Source organism: Brachypodium distachyon, chromosome 2 (assembly GCF_000005505.3).
Source record: "Brachypodium distachyon strain Bd21 chromosome 2, Brachypodium_distachyon_v3.0, whole genome shotgun sequence".
Taxonomy (NCBI): Eukaryota; Viridiplantae; Streptophyta; class Magnoliopsida; order Poales; family Poaceae; genus Brachypodium; species Brachypodium distachyon.
The window spans coordinates 40,105,640-40,132,795 of record NC_016132.3 but is presented as its reverse complement, the minus strand read 5'-3'; the positions used below and the strand labels follow the sequence as shown (position 1 = coordinate 40,132,795).

General features: G+C 48.3%; 2 protein-coding genes across 2 annotated transcripts; one reads left to right on the top strand and one right to left on the bottom strand.

Annotated features, from left to right (window-relative positions):
• Positions 1-12,587: 12,587 nt before the first annotated feature.
• LOC112270752 (uncharacterized mitochondrial protein AtMg00810-like) lies at positions 12,588-13,715 on the bottom strand. Its single transcript, XM_024458841.1, has one exon. The coding sequence runs from the start codon at positions 13,713-13,715 to the stop codon at positions 12,588-12,590; it is 1,128 nt and encodes a 375-aa protein (XP_024314609.1).
• Positions 13,716-18,747: 5,032 nt separating this feature from the next.
• On the top strand, positions 18,748-27,156 carry LOC100844573 (protein usf). Its single transcript, XM_003569112.4, has 5 exons — positions 18,748-18,954; positions 22,754-22,896; positions 23,030-23,159; positions 25,762-25,953; positions 26,660-27,156. The coding sequence occupies exons 1-5, from the start codon at positions 18,898-18,900 to the stop codon at positions 26,870-26,872; spliced, it is 735 nt and encodes a 244-aa protein (XP_003569160.1). The 5' UTR covers positions 18,748-18,897; the 3' UTR covers positions 26,873-27,156.

The window sequence follows — 27,156 nt, the reverse complement described above, 5'->3', positions numbered from 1 at the left end:
GAAGTTTCCTCTCATAATCGCAGTTTCAAAAGAGGCGCCCCAAATGCCGGCCGTCGACATCCCGCGCCCGATCTCGCTCCTCGGCCACTATAAATGGATTCCACGCGCGTCACTTTGAGCCTTTGCCTCTCCTCTCCCATTCCCATGTAAAAAGTTTGGCCTCAAAACCTCTGTAGAGCCGGCTACGTCGACGTCTTCCTCCGTCGGTCACCGCCACCATTGTTGCCGGTGAGATCACCCCAAACCTCCGTTCTTCGATTCTTTTCACCGGTAGACTCATGTGACCCTTGCCTACCTTTGTGACAAGGTTTCGTGACCTCTTGACGCCGTTGGCCGCGCCGTCCCCGACCCCATGCCAAAGCCGCGCCCGGAGCTCTGCCCGTCGCCGTCCGGCGACGCCCTCGAGCCCGAAAACTGCGTCACGATGTCCACCTCGACGTCTTCCACGGCCCCATCGAATCCTACGTCGACATCATCGCCGTCCTCATTCAATTCCGGCGAACTCCGTGTCTTCCGGTAAGCAACTTTTCAGCCGCAGCAGTTTTGATTAGCCATGTTTAGAAGCCCATATCTTTTGACCTGTATACCATTTTTGGCCGAATCTTTCTGTTGTGGTTAGAGAAAGTCCTCCAATATAGGTTAGATCAGTTTTAATATCCCGTCTCAAAGAGCTTCTGTAGTGCATCGTCGTTTCAAATTGCTATTCACAGCACGTTGTTTCTGCATTAGCCACCTTTCGAAATTCATGTAGGTTGTTCCATTGATCCGTTTGGTTCCAAACCTTCTGTAGATCATCAATTAGATCATGCTCTACACATTAGTGTACACCTTGCACAACTTAGGTTTCATCTACAGAGGTGCATCTTCAATCAAACGTCGTATCTGTTAACACTGCCACATCAGTAAGCTGTCTTCCGGAGCCTTTATCTTTTGAGCCATTACTTCAAATTAGACGATTCTTTCTGTCATGTCAAGATCAGATCCAAATCTACATCCTAGACCTCTTTTAACACCTTTCCAAGTTCATCCACACTAGTGCATTTTCATTGCAAAACAGTACCTTCAGCAGTTTCCCACTGCCAATTCTAAGCCTTCAGTTACCGAAACTTTGTTATAGATTAGCCTGTTTTGTAGGCCTGTATATTTTGACTCACAACTCCTATTTAGGTTAAACCAGTGGCTGTTGAAAGATTGTTAGATCTAGTTTAATTCATCCCATTGTCCCTCTATCTTTTTAATCCATTATCACCAGTAAATTTTCAGTAGAAGTTAGTATCTTTAATCTGTCAGAATCAGACTAGCCAGCTTTGCAAGCCAGTAGCTAATTCTCTGTAGATCCTTTTGGGATGAGACTTGTTGGGTTAGCAAATACAATGTTAATACTATACAGTAGTATACTTTTAATCCCATTTTCTGCAATTTAGCACCATTTGCCAAACAGCTAAATTATCTAAGTTATAACAGTTCCTATAGACTTAAATTCCAGACTTAGCCACACTAGTCCATGCCCAACCAAACTTTGTATCTGTTAACACTGTCTTATTGGTTAGCAATGTTCCAAAGCCCATACATGTTGATCCATATTTTCAAACCAGTTCATTCTTTCTGTTGTGACAAGAGTACACCAAACTCTAATTTTTGGACCACTTTGTACACCTTCCAAAGTTTTTCTACAGTAGCCCATGACCCTTAGAAAATTGTATCTGTTAACAGCAAATGACTTCACCGTTTCAACTCCGATAGAACCCAAGCCTTGTTCCTACCTCTTAGATCTATGCCTAGGATAGCCTAACAGTAGTTAGGTACTGTTTAATTTAAACTTCGTATACTGCTTTGGTTCTTTATTTGGAGTTCTCGAATAGTTATTTATTATTGCTTTTCGTTCTTCGCGATAGATTATACGGAGTGCGGTAACTGTGAGTATTGAAAAGAAGAAGAGTACAAAGACACTACTCAGGCAAGTTCACTTTGACCATCATCCTATTATTTTATTATGCACTAGATTTTGTTAGTTGCATTGTTAGGATTATTATTGTATCTATGCTAACTATGATCTCTCCTAGTAGTATAGGACACCCTTGCCATTTGCTAACCACCAATTGCCATCGTAGTAGTAAATGATAATAAACGAGGGCGGTATTATTATAATGTGATACTATTGAATTACAAATATAGTTTTCCTAGTGTATGGCAAAACAAGTAATTCAATGAACCGTCCTGGGTGGGCTGCTTTGAGGAAGTGGAGATGTATGCGGCGTCAGGTCCATTTCTATGGGTCCATTTCTATGAGTCGTCTCGCCATTTCTATGGGAGCGCCTGCGTTGCAACTGAGGAATGCCACCAGGGGTAACCAGAGACTGGACTAGTTTCCTGTTTAGTAGCTTCCAGTACAACCACATGGTATTATGGGCTCTGCCAGGATGGATGTAAGAAATATGAACCTGAATCCGAGGTGACATCGGTATGTAGTAGTGTAGGTTGGAACGCATCCCTCAGGTGGTTTGGGGGAATATGTTCTGAAAATTCCAGTAATCGATGCCGTCGCTACTCCATCTGGAGGACAGCAAGGGATTAACACGTCGATTTCTTGTGGGTAAAGTGTACCACCTCTCGAGAGTATCAAACTAAGTACTTAGCCGTGTCCCCGGTTACGGACAATTATGAGAAACTAGATATTGGGGCTGTAAGGAAGGTCTCACTCATTCCAATTTCAGAATAAAACGAATGGATTGAATCGGGTAGGAGCATTGATGTTTCTACTCAATGTGCCTAGGTTAATAGGAACATGGGTGTTTCTACCCCGTGTCCAATAGTGATAAAACTATTTGTTTAAAAATGATAGGATGAAACATTGATGCTTTTATGCAAATAGCCAAACCCCTCCTAGCCAAAATACTGCATGTACTTAATAGGATCTGTTATAACCCTTTGGTGAACTTGCCAATACATTCAATGTATTGACCCCGTAGTGGCTGCAACGTTTAAATGTTGCAGGTGAACCAGGTGAAGAGTGAGGTACGAATTGTTAGGGTTGCGAGTTTACATTCCAACATGTTTCGACTGTGGAGTTGTTATGGGACTCCTGTATCTTGTGCCTTCCGCTGGAAGATTTTATTTTCTATTGAGCTAACCCATGAGGTTATGCAATGTGTAAGGTACTATTTAATTCTGGATCAATACAATGTAATATACTTTTGACCTTTCTATCTTGATATTACATCTTGAAACTGTGTATCCTAGCGAGTCGATCCAGGGACTAGCACAGTAAGCACAGAGATCAAACCCTAGTAAGGGGGAGGATCGCTTCAGACCACCTCAGCGGTTGTTGCGGCTCCGCGCCCGGCAACAGCGCGCACAACTCCTGGGTGAGGCGCTTCACCGCAGCGTGAGATGGGAGAGCGTAAGCTCCCCCATGAATGCAGGCGACGCCACGGGGCTCTTGGAAGCCCGGCTCGTCGCCGCCAGTGCAGTCGGACTCGCGCTGCTCCTCAGCAGGAGCCCCGTCTCGTCCCCAGGGAGGGCGCTCCCTGCCGACGCGGGCTTGGCCGCGTCCCCCGTGGGCTTCCTCCCTGCCGCGTTGCCGCCGGCAGGCTTCAGCCCCGCTCTGGGTCGTTCGGGCAATCTCGAGAGAGATGCCCGATGTCGTCGCAGTTGAAGCAGGCCGGCTGCTCGGCGCTCCTCGTGGCGCTGCTCGCGCGGCTGCTTGATATCTTGCAGGATGCGGCAATCCTGCGCGTCGTGGGTGGAGTTGGCGTGGATGGGGCAGCGGGGCGCATCGCCCTGCTTGCCGCCAGACCCGCCACGGGGCGAGGCCTTCCTTGCAGGCCTCGCAGCAGTCCCCGACTCTGCAGCGAGGACTTGCTTCCCGCTGCCCTTGCGGGAACTCTTCTTCTGTGAGCCCTCTCTTGGGATCGTGGCAGCGAAGCTGCCAGTTCGGGCGCTAAGCGCCCTTCCTCGGCCATGGCACACTTGTGCGCCAAGGCATACAAATCCTACGTCGTCCGGACCTGATGCGTGCTCAGCTTCTCGCACATCTTGGGGTCACGGATGTTGATGGCGAAGGTGTTGATGATGGCAGTAGCCTCCGCCTCCAGGATAGAGTAGGAGAGAGTGGAGAAACGGTTGACGAAACTCCGCAGCCTCTCTCCCGGCTTCTGCACTACAATGTGCAGCTCCGCCAGGGTTCCCGGGCGCTTGTAGCCGCCCTAGAACGCGCTCAAAAACTGCTCGCGCAGGTCCGCCCATGTGGTGATCGACCCAGCAAGCAGGTTGAGCAGCTAGGTTCTCGCTGGTCCTTTCAGAACCATTGGGAATCAGTTGGCTCTGACCTTGTTGGCGGCGCTGATGGCATGCATCCCAAACGTATAGGTCAGAAGGAAATCCATGGGATTCACGGTCCCGTCGTACGTACCGAGCGCGGGCGCTCGGAACTTGCGAGGCCATGTCACCCGCCGCAACTCGCGTGTAAACGCGGTGCAGCCGTCCTCGGGGCCCATAGGAACATCCTCCGGCTCCTGGGGGCGTGGGCGCTCTACCTCGCACCGACGCCGGCGCTCCAGGCGCTGATGCAGGTCCTCCTGCTGGCAGGCATTCAAGATGCCGCGCGCGTCACCTCGCGTGACGGTGGGTGACGAGTTCGAGGACCCCTCCGGGTCCCCGCCTCCCAGGCCTCCCTGCAGGGGAGGGTTTTCCCCTTGTTGCGAGGCGCGGGGCGCGCCTCCGCGCCCCGGGTTCTGCCCGCGGCCTGAGCCCGCCGGGCCGCATTCACCCTGTGGCTGTTGAGCGGTGAGCGCGAGGAGTGCGTCCAACTCAGTGCTCCATGCCTCGTGCGCCGGCGTGCCCTGGGGCGGCTCGTCGTGCAGCATGACTCGCGCAGCGATGATGGCCTCCTCCAGGGTTTGCGCGGGAGGCTGCCGGTTTCCCGAACGGCTGCCCTCCGCTCTAATCCCGGAAACCATCAAGTGAGCCGGACGCGAGCCGGTCGGTGTTGCCCGCGACGCTCCATGCTCCTCGTGCGGCTGCTGCCGCTACTGCGGTTCGTCGGCCTGCGGGCCACCCCGCTACAGGGCGCGGGCGGCGTTGTAGCCACTCGTGCGGCTGGCTCCGGCGTTGGGAGCTGCCAGCCCTCTCAACCGGTTATCAACTGATGGTCGAGGAGGCGGCGGTGGCAGCTATGACGGCTGCACTCGGGCAGGCTCAGGATCACCCTGTTCCTGCGACGCGCGTGGCACGTCATGCGACCGCGTGTGCGCCAACGGGGCCACACGCAGGTCGATCCTCGAGTCACGAGAACGCTTGGGGGGCATGGTGGCTGGCTGTATCGTCGAAAAAGACGAGACCGATGTTGGTGTAGACGTCGCCGCCGGTGGTCCCCAGCGAGCTCTCCTCACGCGCCCCCTACCTGGCGCGCCAGATGTCGTCGCGCGGAGCTCCGACACCGGGGATGCGTGGGCAACCCCTTTTAGGTTCGGCAGTGGGCTATGGGGATCGCTCCGGCAATCGCCAGCGGAGCCAATGCAAAGCCTGCGAAGACACTAAGAACGCATGCGCACTCTTTTTACCCAGGTTCGGGCCACCCGGAGGTGTAAAACCCTACGTCCTGCTTGTCTGAGCTTGTATTATCGTAAAACAAAGGGTTTACAAGTTGCCGGGGAAGGGTCCCCGGGTGCTCTATTTTTGGCTAAGTGCTCCTTGCTACCTTTTGCTAAGGCTAGTGTAGAACTGTGAGTTGTTTGACCGAAAATAACCGAACCCTTTGACCGCTGGCGAGGGTCCTCTTTTTATAGCCAAGGGGATACCACAGGTGCCATGGTGCATAGATTACAAGTGGCGAGCAAGGAGCTTGGGCAGCTCCTCCTCGGTGCGCTGTCGTGCATGCATGAGCGCCAACCCCGCGGCTAGGGGTCTAAGGCCTAAAAAATAGGCCTGGACAGCCACTGTTCGCCTGACTAGACGGGTAACGCCCCTCCTGTTGGCTCATTAAATGCGCCATGCGCCTCACTCCTTACCCTGGCAAAACTGCACACTGGACGCCTGCTGCGCGCCCACTTGGCGCCGCTGCTCCGTTCGCTCGGCCCCGCCTTCACTGCGGAAACCTGCGCCCAGGAACACCTCCCCCCGGCAAGTGCCTTCCCGGGAGGTGCCCGGGCGGGATCATTCCAAGAAGCCCTGCTAGCCCTGCCGGGCTGGTAGCTTGCCGGGCAGCCTGTGCGTTGCCGCCCGGGGTGAGATCCTTCCGGGAACCCAGCGATGCGACCCACGCGTCGTGCAGCGGGGGCACCCCGAGTGCCACTGGTGCGACAGTGCGTTGCGAACGTAGGGGCGTGGACGGCCACGCGGTTGGTGTAGAACCTCCTCCTCGTTCTCGCGTTCGCCCTCGGAGTCACCCGCCCCGTAATACTCATCATGCTGCTCATCGTGGAATGCGGCGGCCGTAGTCGAGGATTGGCCTTGGTGAAGGGGAACACGCTGTGCCCGCCCAGCGAATGCTTGCTGATGTGGATCCCGAGTTGCGGTTGGCTAGGGTAAACGCGCCATCAACTACCGGAATTTGGCGTCGAGCTGGGTGGTGAAAGATGCCTCGAGGCCCTCGACCCGTTCCATCGTATCATTAAAACATTGGTCAACGTCCTGCATGTGGTCGCCCATGAGATTTGTGAAGTTAGCTTGTAGTTCGGCGCTAGTGGGTTCCTTAGCATCGTCCACACCTGTCATGATTAGTACTCAAAAGCACAACTAGCTATATGGGTGTATATGCTACAGGTAAGTGGTGGAACACGCGTAATCTGTCAAGCAAACTAAAATTCTTACCCGTTCTTACCCTGCAGCAGGTGGTGACTAGCAACCGTTGTGGTTAAATCTCAGGAAGATTGAGTAGAGCGATTGCCGGGTGGTGTCAACGCACGGGAATATGTGGAGCTTTGGGTGGCTGTAATATATGTAGCAATAATTCAAAGCAGCAATGCCACAAGTTGAAAAATAGCTCAACGACGGTACCGTGCTGGTCCTAGGCTAAACCGGCTAGAGACGCGAGCCTAGAACACCTACGAGTCACACCACAGCACCAAAAGAAACATGTAGCAGCGCTCGGAAAATGATTTGTAGAACACAAACAAGAGGATGGAAGGTGTCTCAAAGTGAATGACAAAGGCAAAAACCTGGATAGCATCGAAGTACAATGTGCCCAGATGTGCGAAACTGCAAAACAACTGCTCTGAAAAGCGCACATATGCGAGAAAATTTCCGCTACAATGGCGGATAGCTAAACACAGTCTCGGAAGTATAAAAACAGTATAGGTACGAAAAAATTTCGGAGAGGGTTCCAGACTGTTTTTTTTTTTCTCTCCCCTCCTCTTTTCTTGTGGCCGAAGCTTTCCGGACATGAATCAACTTACAGATCGGATCGGAATCTCTTTGTATGGGAAGCAAACTCTAAAAACGACAACAAAATAAACCTGATTTTATACGGATAGATATGTAGTGGCGGAATTGGTGGTGGCGGTGGCGGTCGATTTGGGTGGAGGTCGACGTTGGCCACTTGTTAGGGTAAAGGTGGCCCGATCTTTTGATGAGGAGATAGCTATCGATTTGGGTGGAGGTCAATGTTGGCGAACCGACTACTAATGTGTGAGACCTTGCGCCTTAGCGATCGCTACACCAACTTCCGAGGTTATTGACCGCGCCGGAGCTAGATCAACCTGATCCCGAAGGATCAATCCCTGCAAGCAACCGAAGAACCAGCAAGAACAATAGATGCAATCAAGATATTGCGAATAAAGATGAAGCTTTATATATGGGATTCTGCAAGTGCATAGTACAGGAGGTCGATTTGACTCTCGTGCCTATGGCGAAGATTAGCAATAGCTAAGTCTTAAACTAAACAAAATCCAAGGCTAAATGATGACCTAGCAGGGGTTTATATAGAGGGGTATGCGGCCAGCCTTGGGAAGTGGGTCGAACCCTCTATGGCCTTATATGATGGTCGAATCCCTTGTAAACTGGCGATGTGGGACTAAACTCCCACCAGTGGCGGTGATTTCATCGAAACCCGCCATTGGTAATGATTTCAGAATGCACTATTATATTCGTATTATATTCTTTGCGTTCCTAAAAAATAACTTTGGAGTGTATAATTATACTGTTTGTTCACAATACAAATTGTAGACATTAATTCATAGTATTTCATAGTAAGTTCTGTGATTATGTGTGGCTTTTCTGCTAATTTAATTCCATAAAATTCAATTTTCATCAGAATCAGTTGAAATTTTGCATGGGAACACCTCTCGGTCTAATGAAGTCACATGAAAAAAATCAAGCTCGATATTGTTTTAATGTTACGGTTTGGTTGTTGGCTTAGATGGTATCACAGATATCTACCTAGATAATTCCAAAATGTTATTCTTATGGGTTTCATTTGGAATTTTGACAACAAATTTCATATGCAGGCATATTGTTGTGTGAGAAGCTTACATGCCAAATATCAGAGCATTCTGAGCAATTTTGTAATTTATAACAATTTTTAACCACAATAAACACTACAAAAGCATACATATTTCATTTTCAGCAGTGCAATTAGCATTCAAAACTTAGTACAGGTGCTATAATTTTCAGAGAGACACAAAATATAATAAGAATATAATACTAGAGCCAAAATAGTCACCAGTGGCGGGTACAAACTAAATCCCCGCCACTAGTGTGTGGAACAGGGGTGTGGTTTAACCCTGACCCCTCTTCCAATTACCAGTGACGGTGGTTGTTGTATGACCGCCACTGGTGGTCACCAATGGCGGATATCCGTAAGGCCAGCCACTGGTGGTCTCTGTTACCAATGGGGGGTATCTGGTAATACTCGCCACTTGTGACCTTGCCTATATATATAGGACGCGCTGGACTTGGCAAAAATTTGTATTTCAGACACGCGTCTGAAATAGACCAGCAGCGCTCCTTTCCTGAACCCTCTGGCGAAGCCCTGCCCGACTCCTCCGCCGCCACCATCCTTCTCGTCCACTCCCGTCCCCAGCCGCTGCCGCCTTCCTCTCCCCCGTGCCGCCACCTTCCTCTCCCCTCGCGCCCATCTCCTCCCTTCCTCTCATGTGCCGCCATGTCTTCGCAGACCACCGGCGGGTCGCAAAGGAAGACGAGGAGAGCCAAGGCGCTGGCCCCGGCGGCCGGATCTGGATCAGGCGGCGCTGCCTTGCCATCGAGCGGCCCCCATCGCAGGGGACGCAGTCGGAGCGGCTCGACAACAACAACAACAATGCCTTTGACAGATGGCGTCCCGACGGCCGGAACACCGGCGCCCCCCACGACAGTCGCTGACGTGGTTATACCCATCAAGGCCAGCTGGGGGCCCACAAGGAAGCCTACCATGACTCCACAAGTCCATATGCTCCACTTGCGGCTTAAGACAAGGAAGCCTAAACATAGTATATCTCAACAATGTATTCGACTTGGATTCTACCTGGGACCTGGTCTCCTGCATATATAAAAGGATCAGGAGGGGGAGTCAAGATCAACCAATCTAGCATAGAAGATGCCTAGACGCACCCGCCAGATCGAATCTGTGCATCTAGCCTCCGCGGCTCCTTTGTAATCGACTCATCAATACAATCCAGACAAGAAGGACGTAGGGGTAGTACCTTCCGAGGGCCCTGAACTTTGGTAAATCGTGCACCCTGTGTCCTTGATAGCCGACGAGATCGCGAACACATACACTCAAAACTTTCCTAGATACAAGTCCACCAATATGGACATTCTCAAAGTCACCCCTTCATCATTAGCGCCGTCTGTGGGAAAGACGTGTGTTGGAGACATGACCTCGGTGGTTCGATCGTCAGACAACAAGTTGTCGACTCAGGCGGAGTTGAAGACCTTCGGCTCCTTCCACTTCACCGCCCATCCTCCGGCCAGATGCACGGTCTTCGACACGCTCAACACATGCATGAATCTCGTGTTCGGTGATTTCCATCTCCGAGCCGACCGATCTGGCATCCTTCGACTGCCGGGTCCGACTACTCCTACCGTGGAGGAGTCCCCTTCCCCACCTTAACCCGAAAAGATCTCGCCGCTAGACTTGATGGGCCACTCGACGAAACAGAGCAGATCCCCGCTACGATCTCCTCCAACCCTGAAATTAATCAATCCCTGCGTGCAGAAAGCCCCGTCCCTAGCGACGCTGGCGACTGCTCAGAGCAAGAAAGCTGCCATAGCAGTAGCGATCTCGCACCTCAGTGCACCGTCGCCCAAGTCTTCATGACAAATCCTGTTGCTCCAAAGCCAATGCCACCAACTGCGGATGGCACCCCGACACCGCAAGGTGGCTGTTCTGAGTCCAAGCAGCTCCCGACGCGGGGATACCCATAAAGGACCCCACCCTTGCGGAGTTACAGTTGTACGCCAATTCCCTTGTGAACGCTCGTCGCGATCTAGTCAAGGAAAAGGAGGTGTTTGTGAAGTTACAAAAGCAAGAAGTCAAAAGGCTAAAAAAGCTGGATGAAGATACATGAGCACGTAAAAAGGCTCGACCAGACTCGCCCGACACTTCGGATGGAGGCACTCCTCCAAGAGGTGACTCGCAACGGAATTCCCTAGACCGCACCCACTTAGGGGCGGATAAAAGCCATACGACCCGAAACCTGACCTCAAGTTCCATGTCGGTTGATGATCACGGTGACATGATACCTGAGACTCCAGAGGCCGCTCTGCTCGCAGGCTGGCGACCTTCTCGCGGTTCACGGCAGATAACGGGCAAACATCCGCGGTCTTCTTGCTCTTCCACATCTTACTAGGTCGAAGGTTTTTTTTCTCCTTGCGCTGAAAACTCGAGAGGGTTATTGGCTATGGAGGCGAAAACCTTGGGCGTCTGAGCTCTGTTCGCGGGGAGGAAGAAGGCTTAAACTAATTTACCCTAACTCCGTTTATATGCTTACTCTGGGAAAAAATCCGGGCCGCACGATTCTGTTTGTGGCCACGTGTTTCGCATCGGCCGGAATACGAAACGACAAGGAAAAGAGCCGCCCACTTCACGGGCGTGGGGATCAATGGGGTCATCATTATGCCTTGTTTACCGTGCGACGCGCGATCGTTTCTCCACTGGCGCATGCCAATAGTGCATCTAGCTGTCAGGCTAGACTGTGCACCCAGTCACATCGGCTGACCAAACGGCTCTTCACCTTCAACAGGTACGTCATCCATGCCAAAGTTTAACCTGAATATCATGACTCAAAACTATCTTTCATATAGGGTAAATGAGTTCCTTGGGAAACACTCGGTCTCGCATCGAGTCTCACCTGTAAACATATGGACTCTCAACGGAGTTGCTTACTGGCCAGTAGTTGATCTGTTTCAGTTAAAATTCACAGTCTATTTATGGGTCACCCTTATCTGAGCGAGTAAACCCAAATCTATGTCCATGACATAAAAGTCGACTGACTGTAGTCGACATAACTGAGTCGCACCAACTACGTCACCTCAGTAATTCATGCTCATTGCATGACAGTAAGCCTCGTGGATCTTATCCATAGAGCCTGGAGTCACACCAGTTTCGTTACTCTAGTTTACCCATGCTCATTGCATGAAGATAAGCCTCGTGGATCTTCTCCATAGAGCCTAAAGTTGCACCAGCTGCGTTACTTCAGTATATCCATGCTCATTGCATGAAGGTAAGACCTGTAGATTTTCTATCAGGCCTGGAATCGTACCAGCTACGCTATTCCAGTTGAATCCATGCTCATTGCATGAAGGTAAGCCCTAAAATTAGGTCTGGATATGCATCGACTGCATCCCTCCAGTAAGAATTCTCATCTAAGGGTCACTCCCTAATCCACGTTCATTACAATGACGATGATCTTGACCATCGAGTCGAGTACAAAAAAAAAACTTGGATTCGGCTCTGTAAAATCGTCGCGGGTCAAGTTGAATTTCATTGCCAGGTCAAGCCCGGGGACTCGAATACTGATGAAAGCTAATGTTGTATTTGTCCTAGAGCAATTAACTAGACTCGACTTCTCGAGTATCCAGGCACATTGAGTATATATCCCTATGATCCCCAATTGCTACATTTGATCAATTTATTTGATTTGACGTGCTGTCTGTTAGAAATCAGGCCAAGAAACACAACGCGTTCTGGATTCTACACGAGGTGGATTTGGGGACGAACTTGCTGTTCTCCGTCAGAACCTCCTACTGTCAAAGATGAAGTTCAAAGAGAAAGACAGAGACCATACACATAGGTATTTTACGACGCGTAATGAGTGCGTCTTTTCTCCCTTCCTTTTATTCCTCGGACCACGTCGTCGTAGCGTACGTGCCGGTATTCTAGCGCTCCACTCGATCCCACAACGTCCGTACCATCCCACGGATCAGGATCCAGCAGAGTTGTATAAACAGAATTGCAACAGAAAAGATGCCCCTCGTGGACTAGCACAAGTCATGCCTACATGCAAGTGTCTTAAAGACTTATTCTGCGTCGAGCCTAACAACATGGCCACGCTTACAACTAACCAGATCATGTTCTGGACATGACACGGCTTGAAGTTCATAAAAGAAAGTGAACTAGCAACAAGATTAAATAGATAACATTCTCTCCCTTAAGCTTGTTGCATCTTACCAGCATTCTCCATGCCGATCTTCTCTCTTATCTCCAGGAATCTGACTCTCCCCAATGCCTTTGTGAGTATGTCAGCTAGCTGGAGCTCAGTACGTACATATTCCACTGAGATCTTCTCGGTTTCCACACACTCTCGCGCAAAGTGATAACGCACATGAATGTGCTTGCTCCTATCATGAAAAACCGGGTTCTTGCTGAGAGAGATTGCGAACTGGTTGTCGACTTTCAGAATTGCAGTCTTCGGCTCCTCATCGAGCAGATCGCCTAGCAGACGAGACAACCAGACTCCTTGACATGCCGCCGACGTGGCAGCGAAGTATTCAGCCTCGCAAGTCGACAATGCGACCACTTTCTGTTTCTGCGAGACCCAGCTGATTGGATTTTCACCAAGGTAGAAGATGACGCCTGAAGTGCTTTTCCTGTCATCAACATCTCCACCCATGTCACTATCACAGTACCCAATCAGCTGTGGCTTGGTGCTCTTCTTCCTTTTGTAATAGCAACCAAGATTTAGAGACCCCAGCACATACCTCAATATGTGTTTCACAGCAGCCATGTGTTCAGTGGTTGGATTCTCCATGTAACAACTCACGATCCCAACCGCGTGACATATATCTGGCCTGGTGTGAACTAAATAGCGCAGACTGCCCACAATGCTACGAAATTCAGTCGAATCAACAGGGACAGTTGTACGTACTTTGCTCAGTTTCAACTTTGGCTCCATTGGAGTGCTGCAAGCATTGCAATTCTCCATCCCAGCTTTCTGAATAATTCTCTGTGCATATGCTGATTGACAGAGAGAGATTCCTTCACTAGACTGAGATACTTCAATGCCAAGGTAGTAACTGAGCAGGCCGAGATCACTCATGCTGAACATGTCTTTCATCTGTGCTTTGAAAGCCTCAACTTCTGTACTTTTCTGCCCAATGATTAGTAAATCATCCACATATACACCAACTAGCAGATTTGAGTCATTCTTTCTTCTCTTGTACACAGCATGTTCATTTGGACACTTCTCAAAACCAAGTGCTACAAGAGTCTTGTCAAGCTTTGCATTCCACGCCTGTGGTGCTTGACGCGACCCACAGAGAGCTTTATGGAGCTTCATCACTTTCTGACTTAACCCAATTGAGACACATAAACCTCCTCTTGCAAATCCCCGTTGAGAAATGCTGGCTTAACATCCATGTGGTGCACATCCCTTCCTTCTTGAGCTGCTAAGGCAATGATCAATCTCACTGTCTCAATTCTGGCAACAGGTGCAAACACTTCATCAAAGTCAATTCCCTGACGTTGCACATATCCTTTAGCCACCAGCCTTGCTTTGTGTTTGACAATGCAGCCCTTTGAGTCCTTCAATTTGTATACCCATTTCAAGCCGATGGTTTTGTCCCTTAGGTGCATCAACCAGTGACCAAGTCCCATTGCTTTGTATGGACTTGATTTCTTCTTGCATTGCTCTCTGCCAACTCGCTTCCTTTTCAGCTTCAGAAAACGAACTTGGCTCTTCCATTCCGAGCATACAGTCACCAGTTTCCTCATAAATTTAATGGATTAGTCTCTTGCCTTGTGGGCCCACTGGTCCACTCTCAGGTGTGACTGCATCAGGAGTCACATCAAAGCCGGGAGCTGCAGTTTCAGGACTTGCAACTGACGGCTCAGTTTCAGTAAACAGAGGAACAGGGGAAGCAGCCACTGTAGCAAATCTAGCTCTTGTCGCTGCATCTATCTGTTTCTCAGGAGCTGCTGGAGCAACTGTTTTAGTTTGCTACTCTTCATTTTCAGCGGCTGGCTCGTTCACTGAAACTTGTGCAGCTTCTTCTTCTGAAAGAGCAGGGTACTCGATCACAAAAGTTGGGCACGGCACAGCTTCAGATTCGACAGTATCTCTTCTCCACTGCCACTGTCTTCCCTCATCGAATACAGCATCTCGTGTTACTATGAGTTTCTTGCTCACTGGATCAAACATACGATAGGCTTTTGACTGCTCCTCGTACCCGATGAAGACCATCGGAGCACTTCTGTCATCTAATTTCGCCTGATGAGGTCCGACCTTTTTCACAGGTGAAACACACCCAAATGTGCGTAGATGAGACACACTGGGCTTCCGGTTATACCAAGCTTCGTATGGAGTCTTGCCGACTAAACTTTTTGTGGGCGCACGATTCAGCAAGTATACTGCAGTGCACACTGCCTCTCCCCATAATCGAGCTGGCACGGACATGCTCTTCAATAGGCTTCTCGCAGTACCAACCACTGTTTGATTTCGTCTCTCAACACCTCCATTCTGCTGAGGGGAATACGGAGCTTTCAAGTGTCTTTTCTTCCCAAGCTCTTCACACCAATGTACAAATTCAGTTGATGCGAATTCACCTCTGCGATCAGTCCGGAGCACCTTCAGCTTGTGCCCAGATTCTAGTTCAGCCGCTGCACTGAATTTCTTGATCGCTGCTGAGGCCTCATCTTTGCTTTTCAGGAGTATCACCCACATATAGCGTGACATGTCATCAACCAGGAGGAGAAAGTATTTCTTCCCTCCATTAGTCGCCAGTGTAATTGGACCACAAAGATCCCCATGCACCAGTTGCAGTGGCTGAGTGGCTCGGTAACTTGCCTGAGCTGGAAATGACAGACGTCTTTGCTTTCCAAGCATGCACCCATCGCATATCTTCTCAACTGAATCCAGCAGTGGCATTCCTCGCACCATCCCTTCACGTACGAGTTTCTTCAGAGCCTGAAAATTCACATGACCATATCTTGCATGCCACTTCCAAGCTTCCTCTTCGTGCACAGCACTCAAACACACCGGATCCTCCTGTTTCACCGGAAGAATATACAGGCGATTCTTCGACCTTGTCACTCTGGCCAGTACCTTGCCTGCAGGATCCGTCATGCAGTCGATCTCATCTAACTGCCCAATGCTGGTTATATTGCTCTTCAGCCTCGGGATGAAGTACACATCTGTCAACAGCCGGTGCTCGCCGTTCTGACAGACAATAAGCATGGTGCCTTTTCCCTGAATCTGTACTGTCGATCCATCACCAAATCGCACTGTGCCTCCGACGGCTCTGTCAAGCTGAGAAAATTTTGCAAGACAACCCGTCATACGGTTACTCGCCCCGGTGTCCAAATACCAGGTTGAGCTCTGACTCCCTGTCAACTTGGGTGTCACTTTCTTCTCATTGAGGAACACACGCTCTGTCACTGCTACAGCGGTGTTTGCCAACTCATAGATCTCGGCAACAAGCAAGGCAAGCTCGTCGTCGTCGTCATCTCTTTCTGCAAGATTAGCTTTCTCCCTCTTTGGCTCACGGCATTCAGAAGCAAAATGGCCCATATCATCACAATTAAAACACTTAATTTTGCTCTTATCGAACTTACAGTGTTTCTTCTTCTTGCCGTTCCCCTCGCCGCGGTCGCCGCGGTCGCCGCGATCACCACGGTCACCACGCCCCATCTGGGCGCGGTTGGCACCTTTCTTCATGCCGCCACTTGAGGACGAGGCGCCGCCATTCTTGCCCTTCAAGAGTTGCTCCAGCGTGCGCGTGACCAGCATGAGCTGGTCGTTGTTCGACGTGCCGCTGGTGCCGCCATGGCCTTCCTGGAACACTTCCTCGCCTTCCTCGTACGCGCGCAGCCGCCCCACCGCCTCAGCCGTGGTCATGTTCTTGACATCTCCCCACTGCTGAATGGTGTTGATGATGGACAAGAAGCGCCGTGGCATCGCCGCAAACAAGCATTGCACGACCCTGGATTCCGGAAGCTTCTCTCCCAGAGCCCGGATCTCGCCGACTAGTGCGTTCAGCCGGCGGGAGAAGGCCGTCACCGTCTCCATCTCTTTTGCCACCAATCGATCAAATTTCCTCATGAGCGACTGGATCCGAGCAGCCACAACCCGGTCCTCTCCGATCCGCGCCGTGCGAATCATGATCCACGCCTCCCGCGCGGTCTCACATGCCATGATCGACATCATGACGTCGTCGGGCACCGACTGCGATAGTGTTGTCATCGCGCCGTGGTCCTGCTACTCATCAACGGGTCCTGTCGCGTCAATGGCATCCCATACACCGAGATTGCGAAGGAGTATCTTCATCTTGCCGGCCCACAGCTGGTAGTTCATCTCCGTCAGCTACAGGTACTGGACCGGGACGTTACTGCCCCGCCTCCCGCTGCTGCCGCCGCCATTGCCGTCTCCTCTTCCCCGGCAGCAAGTACTTGCCTTCCACCGGCGTGGTGAGATCTCCTACTCTCCTCGTCGGGGAAGTCGACATATCCCCGAGCGCCGCCGCCAAATCCTCCAGAAACTCGCCGCCGATTCGCCTCCTTGGCTCTGATACCAAATGTTAGAAATCAGGCCAAGAAACACAACACGATCTGGACTCTACACGAGGTGGATTTGGGGACGAACCTGCTGCTCTCCGTCAGAACCTCCTACTGTCAAAGATGAAGTTCAGAGAGAAAGACATAGACCATACACACAGGTATTTTGTCACGCGTAATGAGTGTGTCTTTTCTCCCTTCCTTTTATTCATCGGACCACGTCGTTGTAGCATACGTGCCGGTATTCTAGCGCTCCACTCGATCCCACAACGTCCGTGCCATCCCACAGATCAGGATCGAGCAGAGCCGTACAGACAGAATTGCAACAGAAAAGATGCCCCTCGTGGACTAGCACAAGTCAGGCCTACATGCAAGAGTCTTAAAGACTTATTCTGCGTCGAGCCTAACAACATGGCCGCGCTTACAACTAACCAGATCACGTTCTGGACGTGACACGGCTTGAAGTTCATAAAAGAAGGTGAACTAGCAACAAGATTAAATAGATAACACTGTCAAAATCCGATTGTAAAACTGTTGCTTAATAGTCGAACATTAGAACATTGAGTCAGACCATCTCTGAGTCGAAACACTTCTCATTCGAAGTTTAACTCGATGAAATCCCAAGTCAACATCATTATGCAACTGGCTCAACAGCTACTCGAAGCTTATACTTTTCACGGAAGTTCCTACTCAAGTCTTCGACTCAACTAGGCACTTGGGGCTACTAGCGTGGTTATGACTAACCACGTACTCGACTCGAGAATACCCGTTAGGGCCCAGCTGGGGGCCCACAAGGACGCCTACTACGACTCCAAAAGTCCATATGCCAAATCTTGCGACTCAAGACAAGAAAGCTTAATTAGAATATATCTCCTCATTGGACTTGAACTCTACCTGAGACCTGGCCTCCTACATATATAAAGGACCAGGAGGGGGTGCCAAGGAGACACCCTATGCCAGAAAGAAGCCGCCTAGACGCACTCGCTAGATCGAATTTGTGCTTCTAACCTCCGCGGCACCTTTTGTAAGTTTACCATCAATACCAGATCAGACAAGCATGATGTAGGGGTATTACCTTCCGAGGACCCCGAACCTGGATAAATCATGTCTTTCCTACATATAAGTCCACCAATATGGACATTATCAAACTCCCAACTTCGTCAGCGTGCCGCTAGGAGGAGGAGGCGACGGCTTGGCGCCTGCTGGCTGTGGGCAGAGGAGGAGGCGGCGGCCTGCCGCCAGCTGGATGCGGGCACGAGCGTGCCGCTGGGAGGAGGAGGCGGCGGCCTGCCGCCAGCTGGATGCGGGCACGAGCGTGCCGCTGGGAGGAGGAGGCAGCGCCTGATGGCCGCGGGCAGAGGATGAGGCGGCCTTGGCGCAGCTAGGAGGTGGGCTAGGGTTTTCTTGGGAAAGACCTGAGCGCCTCGAGAGAACTGGAGGAGAAAGCTGAGTGGGCGACGCGTCGTCAGGGAAGAAATTGCGACGAGCAATCGATTTGTTCGGGACTTGGCCACTTGATGGATGGGCTTATCTTGGTTAGGTTTAGAGGGAGTCGGGATGGTGGTCTGGGAGTAGTTTAGTTGGGCCGGATTGGAAATATGGGCAGGCCGGATTGAGAATTTTACATACAGTCAATAATCGTGTTTCCGAGTTCGGGTACTACCAGAACCGGACCCGTCAGACCCGCGGGTTTCATTTTTCCTCGTACCCGCGTCTAATGGGGTGTTGACCCGTCGGATAATCGGATTTCGGGTACGCATCGCCGATTTGCCATCCGGCTTCGTGTCCCGTTTACATCCCTATCCTCGACCGCTCACCTGGAATTCTAGAAAACGCAACTGTCGTCGCGATGGCCGCAGCGTAACTCCTGCTGCGACGCGCCTCCTCTTCTGATTCTGATCCCATCGCGCTCCCCGCTCCTCCACCGTCGCCCGCCCGTGCACTCGACTAGTTTCCAGCCCCGCGTCGCCATGGCCGCTGACGCCGCCTGCCAGTTCCAGAAGATCCAGATCCAGCGCGAGGGCACGGTCAGGACTCCTCCCCCTCCTCGGACCATCACTTGTTCCGTTTGTTGCGCGAGAGCCGCTGACCAGTGCGACTCGACTTGCTTGGTCACCGAGGAGAGGATTTTTTTTTGTTGTCTTTTTCTTGGGTTTCTCCTTAGCTCTTCTCCCTCTTTTTGTCTTTTTTTTTTTGCTTTTTCTCTCGGCGAAATTTGCTCCTGGACACCATTATTTCCTGTCCAGACACACTTCAATCGTGCCTTCGCTGAGTATTCCCTCTGATCCTAAATGATCCTAAATTCTTGACTCAAATTTGTCCAAATATATATGTATCTGGCTGCGTTCTTTTCAGCTTCTAATACCGGCTTCTCAGATTTAGCTAGATCTCCAAAGTACTTAGCCTAATCAAATTTAGACGGCGGATTCTGCAGGAAGCTGGGCGAGGGCTGCTTCTCAAATTAGCCGGTCCAGAAAGCCGAAAAGAACTGGCTCTCTATCTATTCTTAAGAAGCGTCTAGATACATGTAATATTTTGACAACAATTTAGAATCGGAGGAGTACCATCATGATTTTGTGTCCATTTGCTATAACACACTCAGACATGTGGAGCTCCATTGTCAGCCACTCAATAGCCTTTTTCCTCCCCTGCAGCGTGCAGACCAAAAGATCGCAACACACGAGCAGCACTTTGATTAATTTCGACAGAGGCGATGAACTCCGGCAAGATGCTGGCGTACAATTAGCCTAGCAAAAAACGATCAGCAGCTGGCTGTAGTATTCACGTAAGCCCCACACACATACGCTGGCGAGAATCAATTTGATGGATTGATCGAAAAACGGAAACAATACACAGATGGCTCTCACGATTTGGGACGGCTCAAGTGGGCTCGCGGGTAGCGGACTGTGGCGGGGCAAGCTCGGGGCCTCGTTAGGCAGGCGAGTAGGGGTGCGAAGAAAGCAGCAGCAGCTCGGGCGGTGGTGTCGGCGTGTCGCGGCCATCGGCAGCGGCAGGGCGCGCACGATGAGAACGACGGTTGCAAGGGTCATGCTAGAGGAGGAAGAAGATGGCCATTGAGTTGCTGACAATGAAGCTCCACATGTCGGAGTGTGTTGTAGCAAATGGCCACACAATCATAATGATACTTAGCAAAGTCACGATTGAAGAGTGTGTTTGAGCAAAGGACACGAAATAACGGTGTCCAGGAGCAAATTTCCCCTTTTTTCTACGATGGCTGGGCTTCTCGGTTATGGTCTGTTCGAGTCGCATTTCGGGACGATTATGGTTTTGCCGAATAAGTCTATTCCATCCAGTGATTCATATACTTGTATACAAACATAGGATTGATTCCATCAATTGAAAATATTGGAGTCCCCTCGCTCAAAACTCTACAATATTGGAGAGAGAGAGAAATGCGCTAGCAATATTTACCTTCTTACTAGCTAAATCCACGTGCACGTGCTTTTCTACGGGAACAATTATTACTCCCTCCAATCCATATTAATTTTCGAATATTGCATGTATCTAGATGCGTTTTAGGCATAGATACATCCATATTTGGGCAAATTTGAGACAATTAATATGGATCGGAGGGAGTATCATTTTGTATAAGTTGCCTAAATGCATTTTTGTCCTTGTGTTTCCAATTTTTTTTGCTGAATAACAACTATCCCAAAATAGTCAATCCAGTCCATTGTAGTCAAAAGATCATCATACCTATATCTACGATATTGAATAGGTGCAATTACATTCATTTCCTAGCAATATAGCAAATAGTCTCCATGGGGTGAACGGATGACTACCAACTCAGATCTTTATAAGGATACAAGATTTTTTTTCTTGTTTTTGTCTTCTTCTTAGATATATTTCATTACACAGTACGTGAGGGTTTTTTAGATGTGGGGATATATCTTAGTAAGACTATGCAATATCTTATATTAATTTGGATACCCAAGTTCTTTTAAATAATCAACCTATCTAACCACAAAAATTTCTAGATGCAATGCTCTAGAAAATGGACATTTCACCCCAATGAACTTCTGATAGCACAGGGAGTTAATGTGGCAACTTTTGTGGAACAGAGGCTTTGAATGTAAGAATGGTGAAAATAAGTGAGAGCAACAGTTACTGGTGCAACTAGGAAAAATTTGTTCGGAAACATGTACTTGCCTTTTGGTACTCGTCCATCCTATTACCAGAAAGCCTACACAATCAAAATGAATGCAAGCATCCTTGGTGCTTAAGGGATAATTACCTCTACGAGGATAGCTGGATGGCACAGCATAGGGGATCAGGGAGTAGAATGTAGATAGGGATATGGAACCAGCAAGGAGAGATTGTTAATCTATTCTTATTGATTAACATTAGTACACCTGGTGGCCCATATGTAGAGGGAAACTACTTGGCCCTCAAGAAAGTATCTTATCTCTAAATTTATCTATATTTTCCTATTAAATAATATAATTTATTTATTTGCCTATTGTCTAATATGGTCATGCATATGGGCGGTGGCAGCCAAGGTCGAAGTCCTAAGTTCCTTGTTGTAATGACTAATGGTAACTGTGGAACAGCTCGTCATGGAAACCTGCCAATTTTATCTGCCTATTCTCCAGGACATGAATATCCCTTTTTTTTCCTTATCTTCAAAACAAACATGATCCATCAGGACTCATCTCTTGTGCATGAAAAGGAATTCCATGTGGAAACTGCATGCACCAACTCCTCTCTACCTTAGTGTGTCTCTGTAGCTGACGAGAACTTCATGGTTACTGCTGCTGCCACCACTATGGAGGGCCTGTTGCCGCCGGTGGATTAGGTATTGCTGCTGCGGCACTAACAATCCACATCACCAAGACAGCTTCTTCTTTGTTGCTGCTGTGGCTCAAATCCTCGCCCCCTCTCCAGTCAAGCAAGTCGCTTCAACAACTGACTGACACTAGCCGTTAGGATCTAAAACTTGTCACTGAACTCGTACAGCGTTACAGGCACCACTGTCACTGTCAAGGGAGGCATCGCTGCCACTGCAGCGGCAGGCCTTGCCAACACTGTGCCTGGTTGCACTGCTGTGTGCTCCACTGCCGCTGCACCTAGGTACGACCATTACTGGATGGGACAAATCCCAAGCCATCACTGATGGCCATTGACAAGGGTGGTTCGCCACTGCGGCAGGATTGAACACCCTGTTGCTAGTCATTAGTGGCTGAGCAGCAGTTGACTTTGGTACATAACGACAGCATCCTTGGGTGCTTTTGGTGTAACCACCGCCATCAGGGTAGCCGGATGGTACACCGTAGGGCTTGGCGAGCAGAACATATGCTAAGCATAGCAAATAAGGGAGGAGAGATTGATAAACATTCTTATTGATTAACTTGATGGAATTACTTGACCTTGTTGTGTATCTCTTAACTCTATCTCTAATTTCGTATTTAAATAATATGATAATATGATTTCTTTACGTGACTATTGTCTAATATGGCCACACACATAACATCACTCTGATGTACACCATATGCTATATCTGCCAGGATTACGATATTGCACGCAGTGCGACAACGTAGGTTGTTAATAAGAAAATGGCTACGTTTCTCCTATTGTCAGCATAGAAATATATGGTTACGTTTCTCCTATTGGCAGCAATACAAATATATGATAATTGAAGTTGCAAAACATGTAATACAACAATAACTGTTTTTTTTCTCTACGAACTTGTATTGCAACCTTCACAAGCTTCCTAATGATCATGTACTACACCAATTCTATTGGTATAATCCTTTTGCTTTTGCTCATATGTAACACATAAACCAACGTGATATTGTCTATTTGCAGACCTTTGATGTCTATGTTGTTGGCAAAGAAAATGCTCCTGGTGTTGTAGTTTTGCAAGAGTGGTGGGGGGTTGACTATGAGGTCAAAAATCATGCCATCCATATTTCGCAAATCGGTGATGGATACAGAGCACTTATTCCAGAGTATGTTGCTATCTTATGGTTGTTTGTATTACTATTATGAAAAAAATGCTTCATAAAGTGCTAGTACTTCCTCAGGATTTTGTCGCGCTCATTCAAATACTGTGTTTCTTGATATTTTCCTTTCTTTTCTCAGTTTGTACCGTGGGAAGGTTGCTTTGGATGTAGCTGAGGCTCAGCATCTGATGGAAGGTCTAGACTGGCAGGGTGCAATCAAGGATATTCAGGCTTCGGTTAAATGGCTTAAGGAAAATGGATCAGCAAAGGTAGTTTATTTATCTTCCGTCATCATTTTCTCCCTCTGTTTTCCTTACTCAAATCATATTATTCTGGGTACATCAGACCATTTTGGTTAAGTACTACTGTGAGGTAGCCAGTAGATAATAGTGACAAGGTCGCTCGTTTACTTATCTAGTAGATGCATACTAGAAACAAACGTAGTTACTATGAGCTATTTGAGCCCTTATTAATAGGAAGATAAGTTTCCTGTGTTAATATGTCCACTATGAATCAATAGCATAAAATTTTCACTTTGAAGCGTTGAAAGGAGTTGAACTTTATTTTTTCTATGTATGATCCTGAAAAATTAAAAGATCCACAAAATCACCCATAACATTTTGGGTCTACATGGAGAACAAACAAATTCCTAATCTATTATGCTCTGGAACCAACAGATATTCTGGAATGTAGATTGACCAAGGGCTAAGGTCACTTTACTATGAGTATTATGACCACCCAAACTACTGTTAGGTTATCCCTGATTAATGTAACAATCCAAATTGACTTATTGTTATAACTTATAAGGAAAGAAAAGGAAGACCATTTACATAGTCACTATGTTGAATCTTTAATGGAGAAAGGAGAAAATGTGTTAAATATAAACTTTCCACACTCGTTAGACTTAGCTTGTGATGTGGTTGTTTGTGAACTTGCTTAACAAGAGTGTTGGGATGTTATAAATACCTTATATGGCCGGGCCATGGGTCCTACGTGGCGTGACCAAGTCAAGACGAAGGTCAAAGAGGTCAAGATGCCAACGAAGCAATAGTCAGCCAACTAGGCAGGTCAACTAATCCACATGGCCAAAGACCAAGTCAACAAGTCAAGAAAGATCTAAATGGAGCAAAATGACCCATCCGTGACGAAGAACCAAGCCATGAAGAAAGAAGCACTTAGAAAAGAGGAGATAAAGTGGAAGGGGCTAGGAGTAAAAAGGGAAAAGCATAAGCCATATGGTCCATGCTTTGCCATGGACCATGCCCTCTCCATACGGTCCATGGTAAAGCATGGACCAAGCTTTACCCTTTTGCCCCTCCTTTACTTTTCCAACAAGGGTAGCCATGTACCCCTAGCCCTATATGTACCCCACATGGAGTTGTACCCTCGTTCCAACTCAACTTGAATACATTTGAAGGGGAGGAGACTTGGGAAGACTTGAGGAGCCCAAGAGTCGAGATTGGGAAGTCGTGTATGGCCTGATATCGACGGCAAACGGTTGAGGAGTCTTGTGGTTGACTTGGGAAGTCATGTATGGCTCGAGCAACTAGTCGACACACGACCTTTGTCGCTCTTCCTAACATAGGACTAGGTCATGCTCCACGAGGCGACCAAACCTATTAGAAAACATCAACTGTCTCTCTCGCAAGTGTATGACGGCCACCTCTAATAAGGTCAGCGTACACACCCTACTAACTTTTACACCCTAGTCCATCGAGCAAAAAAATCACTAATCGTGAGATTGGGTTCATGAATTTTGAACATGGAAATCACTAATCACTAAATTCATAAGCAATATGTTTTGTACAGGAATCAATAGATTTGTTGACACATGGTAACACGTTTGCCACAGAATATCCCAGCATGCACAAAAGGAAAAGAAAAAGGAAAGACGATGGAACATGGGCGCAGCTGGACCAGCCCAGCCCAGCCCAACAAAAATCGATTCATTTTCTCTCACGCTTCTGCTAGCCAAAATCAATTGTTCCATTCCCCCGACGGAGGTGATGCGGCCGAGCTGCTGCATGGAGGCGTCTTGTGGTCGCCATTGCTCCTGCCACCACGTGTGAGCCGCAGTCCAGTCGTTGCTGACCGGCCATGCCGCTGTTGCTTTGCTGTTTGCCATCACCAGAATGGTCAAGCTGCTTCAAGCCGTGAACACTTGCAGACCTGCGGCCATCAAATCCGTTTTTTCTGGTTCAACTTGAGTAAGATGAATCCGGCCGCGATTTCTGATCGAATTGGACGAATTTATACTCCGAACTAGTTCGCTAGAACTTGATGGAATTTGACACCTCTCCTAGCAAATACTATAACTATGGAATCGGTGGGGAGAGTTGGGATTCGGGCATAATTGGATCAGGTGATCCAAGGATCAAGGAGGATCGAGCACTGGGTCCTCAATTGGGTCGCTGGTGCAATGTGTCATATAAGATTATTTTCCATCCATCGGCACCCCCTAATTCTGGTCTTGTCCCTCGACAACAACAAAGAGCTTATAGTTTGTGTAACACATTATTGATATGCTATATGGGCACAGTAAATAGCCATTATATGCTAACGATCAATTATGGAATCCGACAGTAGACTAGCACTATAACTTTATTCTTTGATGAGGATAAATCCAGGAAAGCTCTTAGTATCCAATAGAGAAACTCAAATAAAGAAAGTCTTCATTTATCAGTCGAATAAACTGTATACCATGAGAGTTTGAGATACTTACGCGATAAAATCTAAGTACCATACTTATCCTGTCCTTATGGACAATACAGCTGCAACATATGCCATATTTATGTTCTGTTTAAAGCATTGCACATTCTAATGACATGATGACTTATTTTGTGCCATGTACTCTTCGTCTAATGTGTTTAGGTTGGTGTTACTGGTTATTGCATGGGAGGTGCTTTGTCAATTGCAAGTGGAGTTTTGGTCCCTGAGGTTGATGCAGTTGTTGCTTTCTATGGGACGCCATCTTCTGAGCTTGCTGATCCCTCCAAGGCTCAGGCTCCAATCCAAGCTCATTTTGGGGAGCTTGACAGTTTTGTTGGGTTTGCAGATGTCACCGTAATACCTTCTGTATCTTTCTGTTTTTGTTCATTGCTACTTTCTGTACATTCAAATTGTTACTCCCTCCGATCCATAATAAGTGTCGCTGATTTAGTACAAAATCAACTTTTGTACTAAATCAGCGACACTTTATGGATCGGAGGGAGTACTAAGTTAGTCTTGTTTAATAGACAGTATCCAAGTGTACTCGTGTCTCATGCGGGATCAGAAAATTATAAATAGGTTTTAGTTATGGGTGGAAGACAATACAAATTATGGGTGGAATCTAGCTCTTTTCCACTATTAGTTTTCATTTTCTTTTTAGTACCTTTCTAATCCATGTTAACATTCCGTCAAGATATGCACAAAGTCACCTACATTCCTTGTCCCACTTGTCACTTTGTATTGCACTTAGCAGGCGAATGGGTACTGTACGAATACTGCTCACTGTCTGAACCCTGATAAGAACGTTCAATGTGTTCGGGGGCAACTTACTTTGAACTTTATGTGCTTATTATTGCTGGATTAATTACTTTCTCAAAGATTTACGGGTACATACAGTATCGCTGCATGATTAATTTTTTGCAAGGGCTTAGTGGTGGCATCTGATTCATAAGATATCTGCATGTTTGGCTGTGTCTGACATGTTTTCAGTGTACTGTACTTAAAACAAACACTGGATCTGATTGTTTATTAAATGCAACATTGCTGCGTGATATCTCAGGCCGCCAAGTCATTGGAGGAGAAGCTCAAGTCTTGTGGACTACCAGATGAAGTCCACATATATCCTGGATGCTCTCACGCCTTTATGAACGCATCACCTGAGGCCCTCAAGAGGAGGAAAGACATGGGTTTGGCTGATGAGAACCTGGGAGCCATTGACCTGGCCTGGTCTCGCTTCTCTGCTTGGATGGGTCGATTCCTGGGATCTGCATGAGCCACTTTCATATGGTCTCTGATGTATATCTGGAGTCAAGGGCCCAATCTAGACAAGTGTGCTTGTTATCCTACGTGAACTTGCCTTTTCTTTTGTGGCTGAGCTGAGGTCGTGCTATAATTTGCTCGGTTCTTTTCTGTTGCTGCTTTACAAGGCTGCCCTGGATAGTTAAAATGTCTTCCGCGCACCCGATAGGAGGAAAATGGAACACTTTCAAACAGTTCATACAAATTAGTTTGTGTTTTTCCCTAAAAGAAATAATAAAATAGTTTGTGTTTGGATAA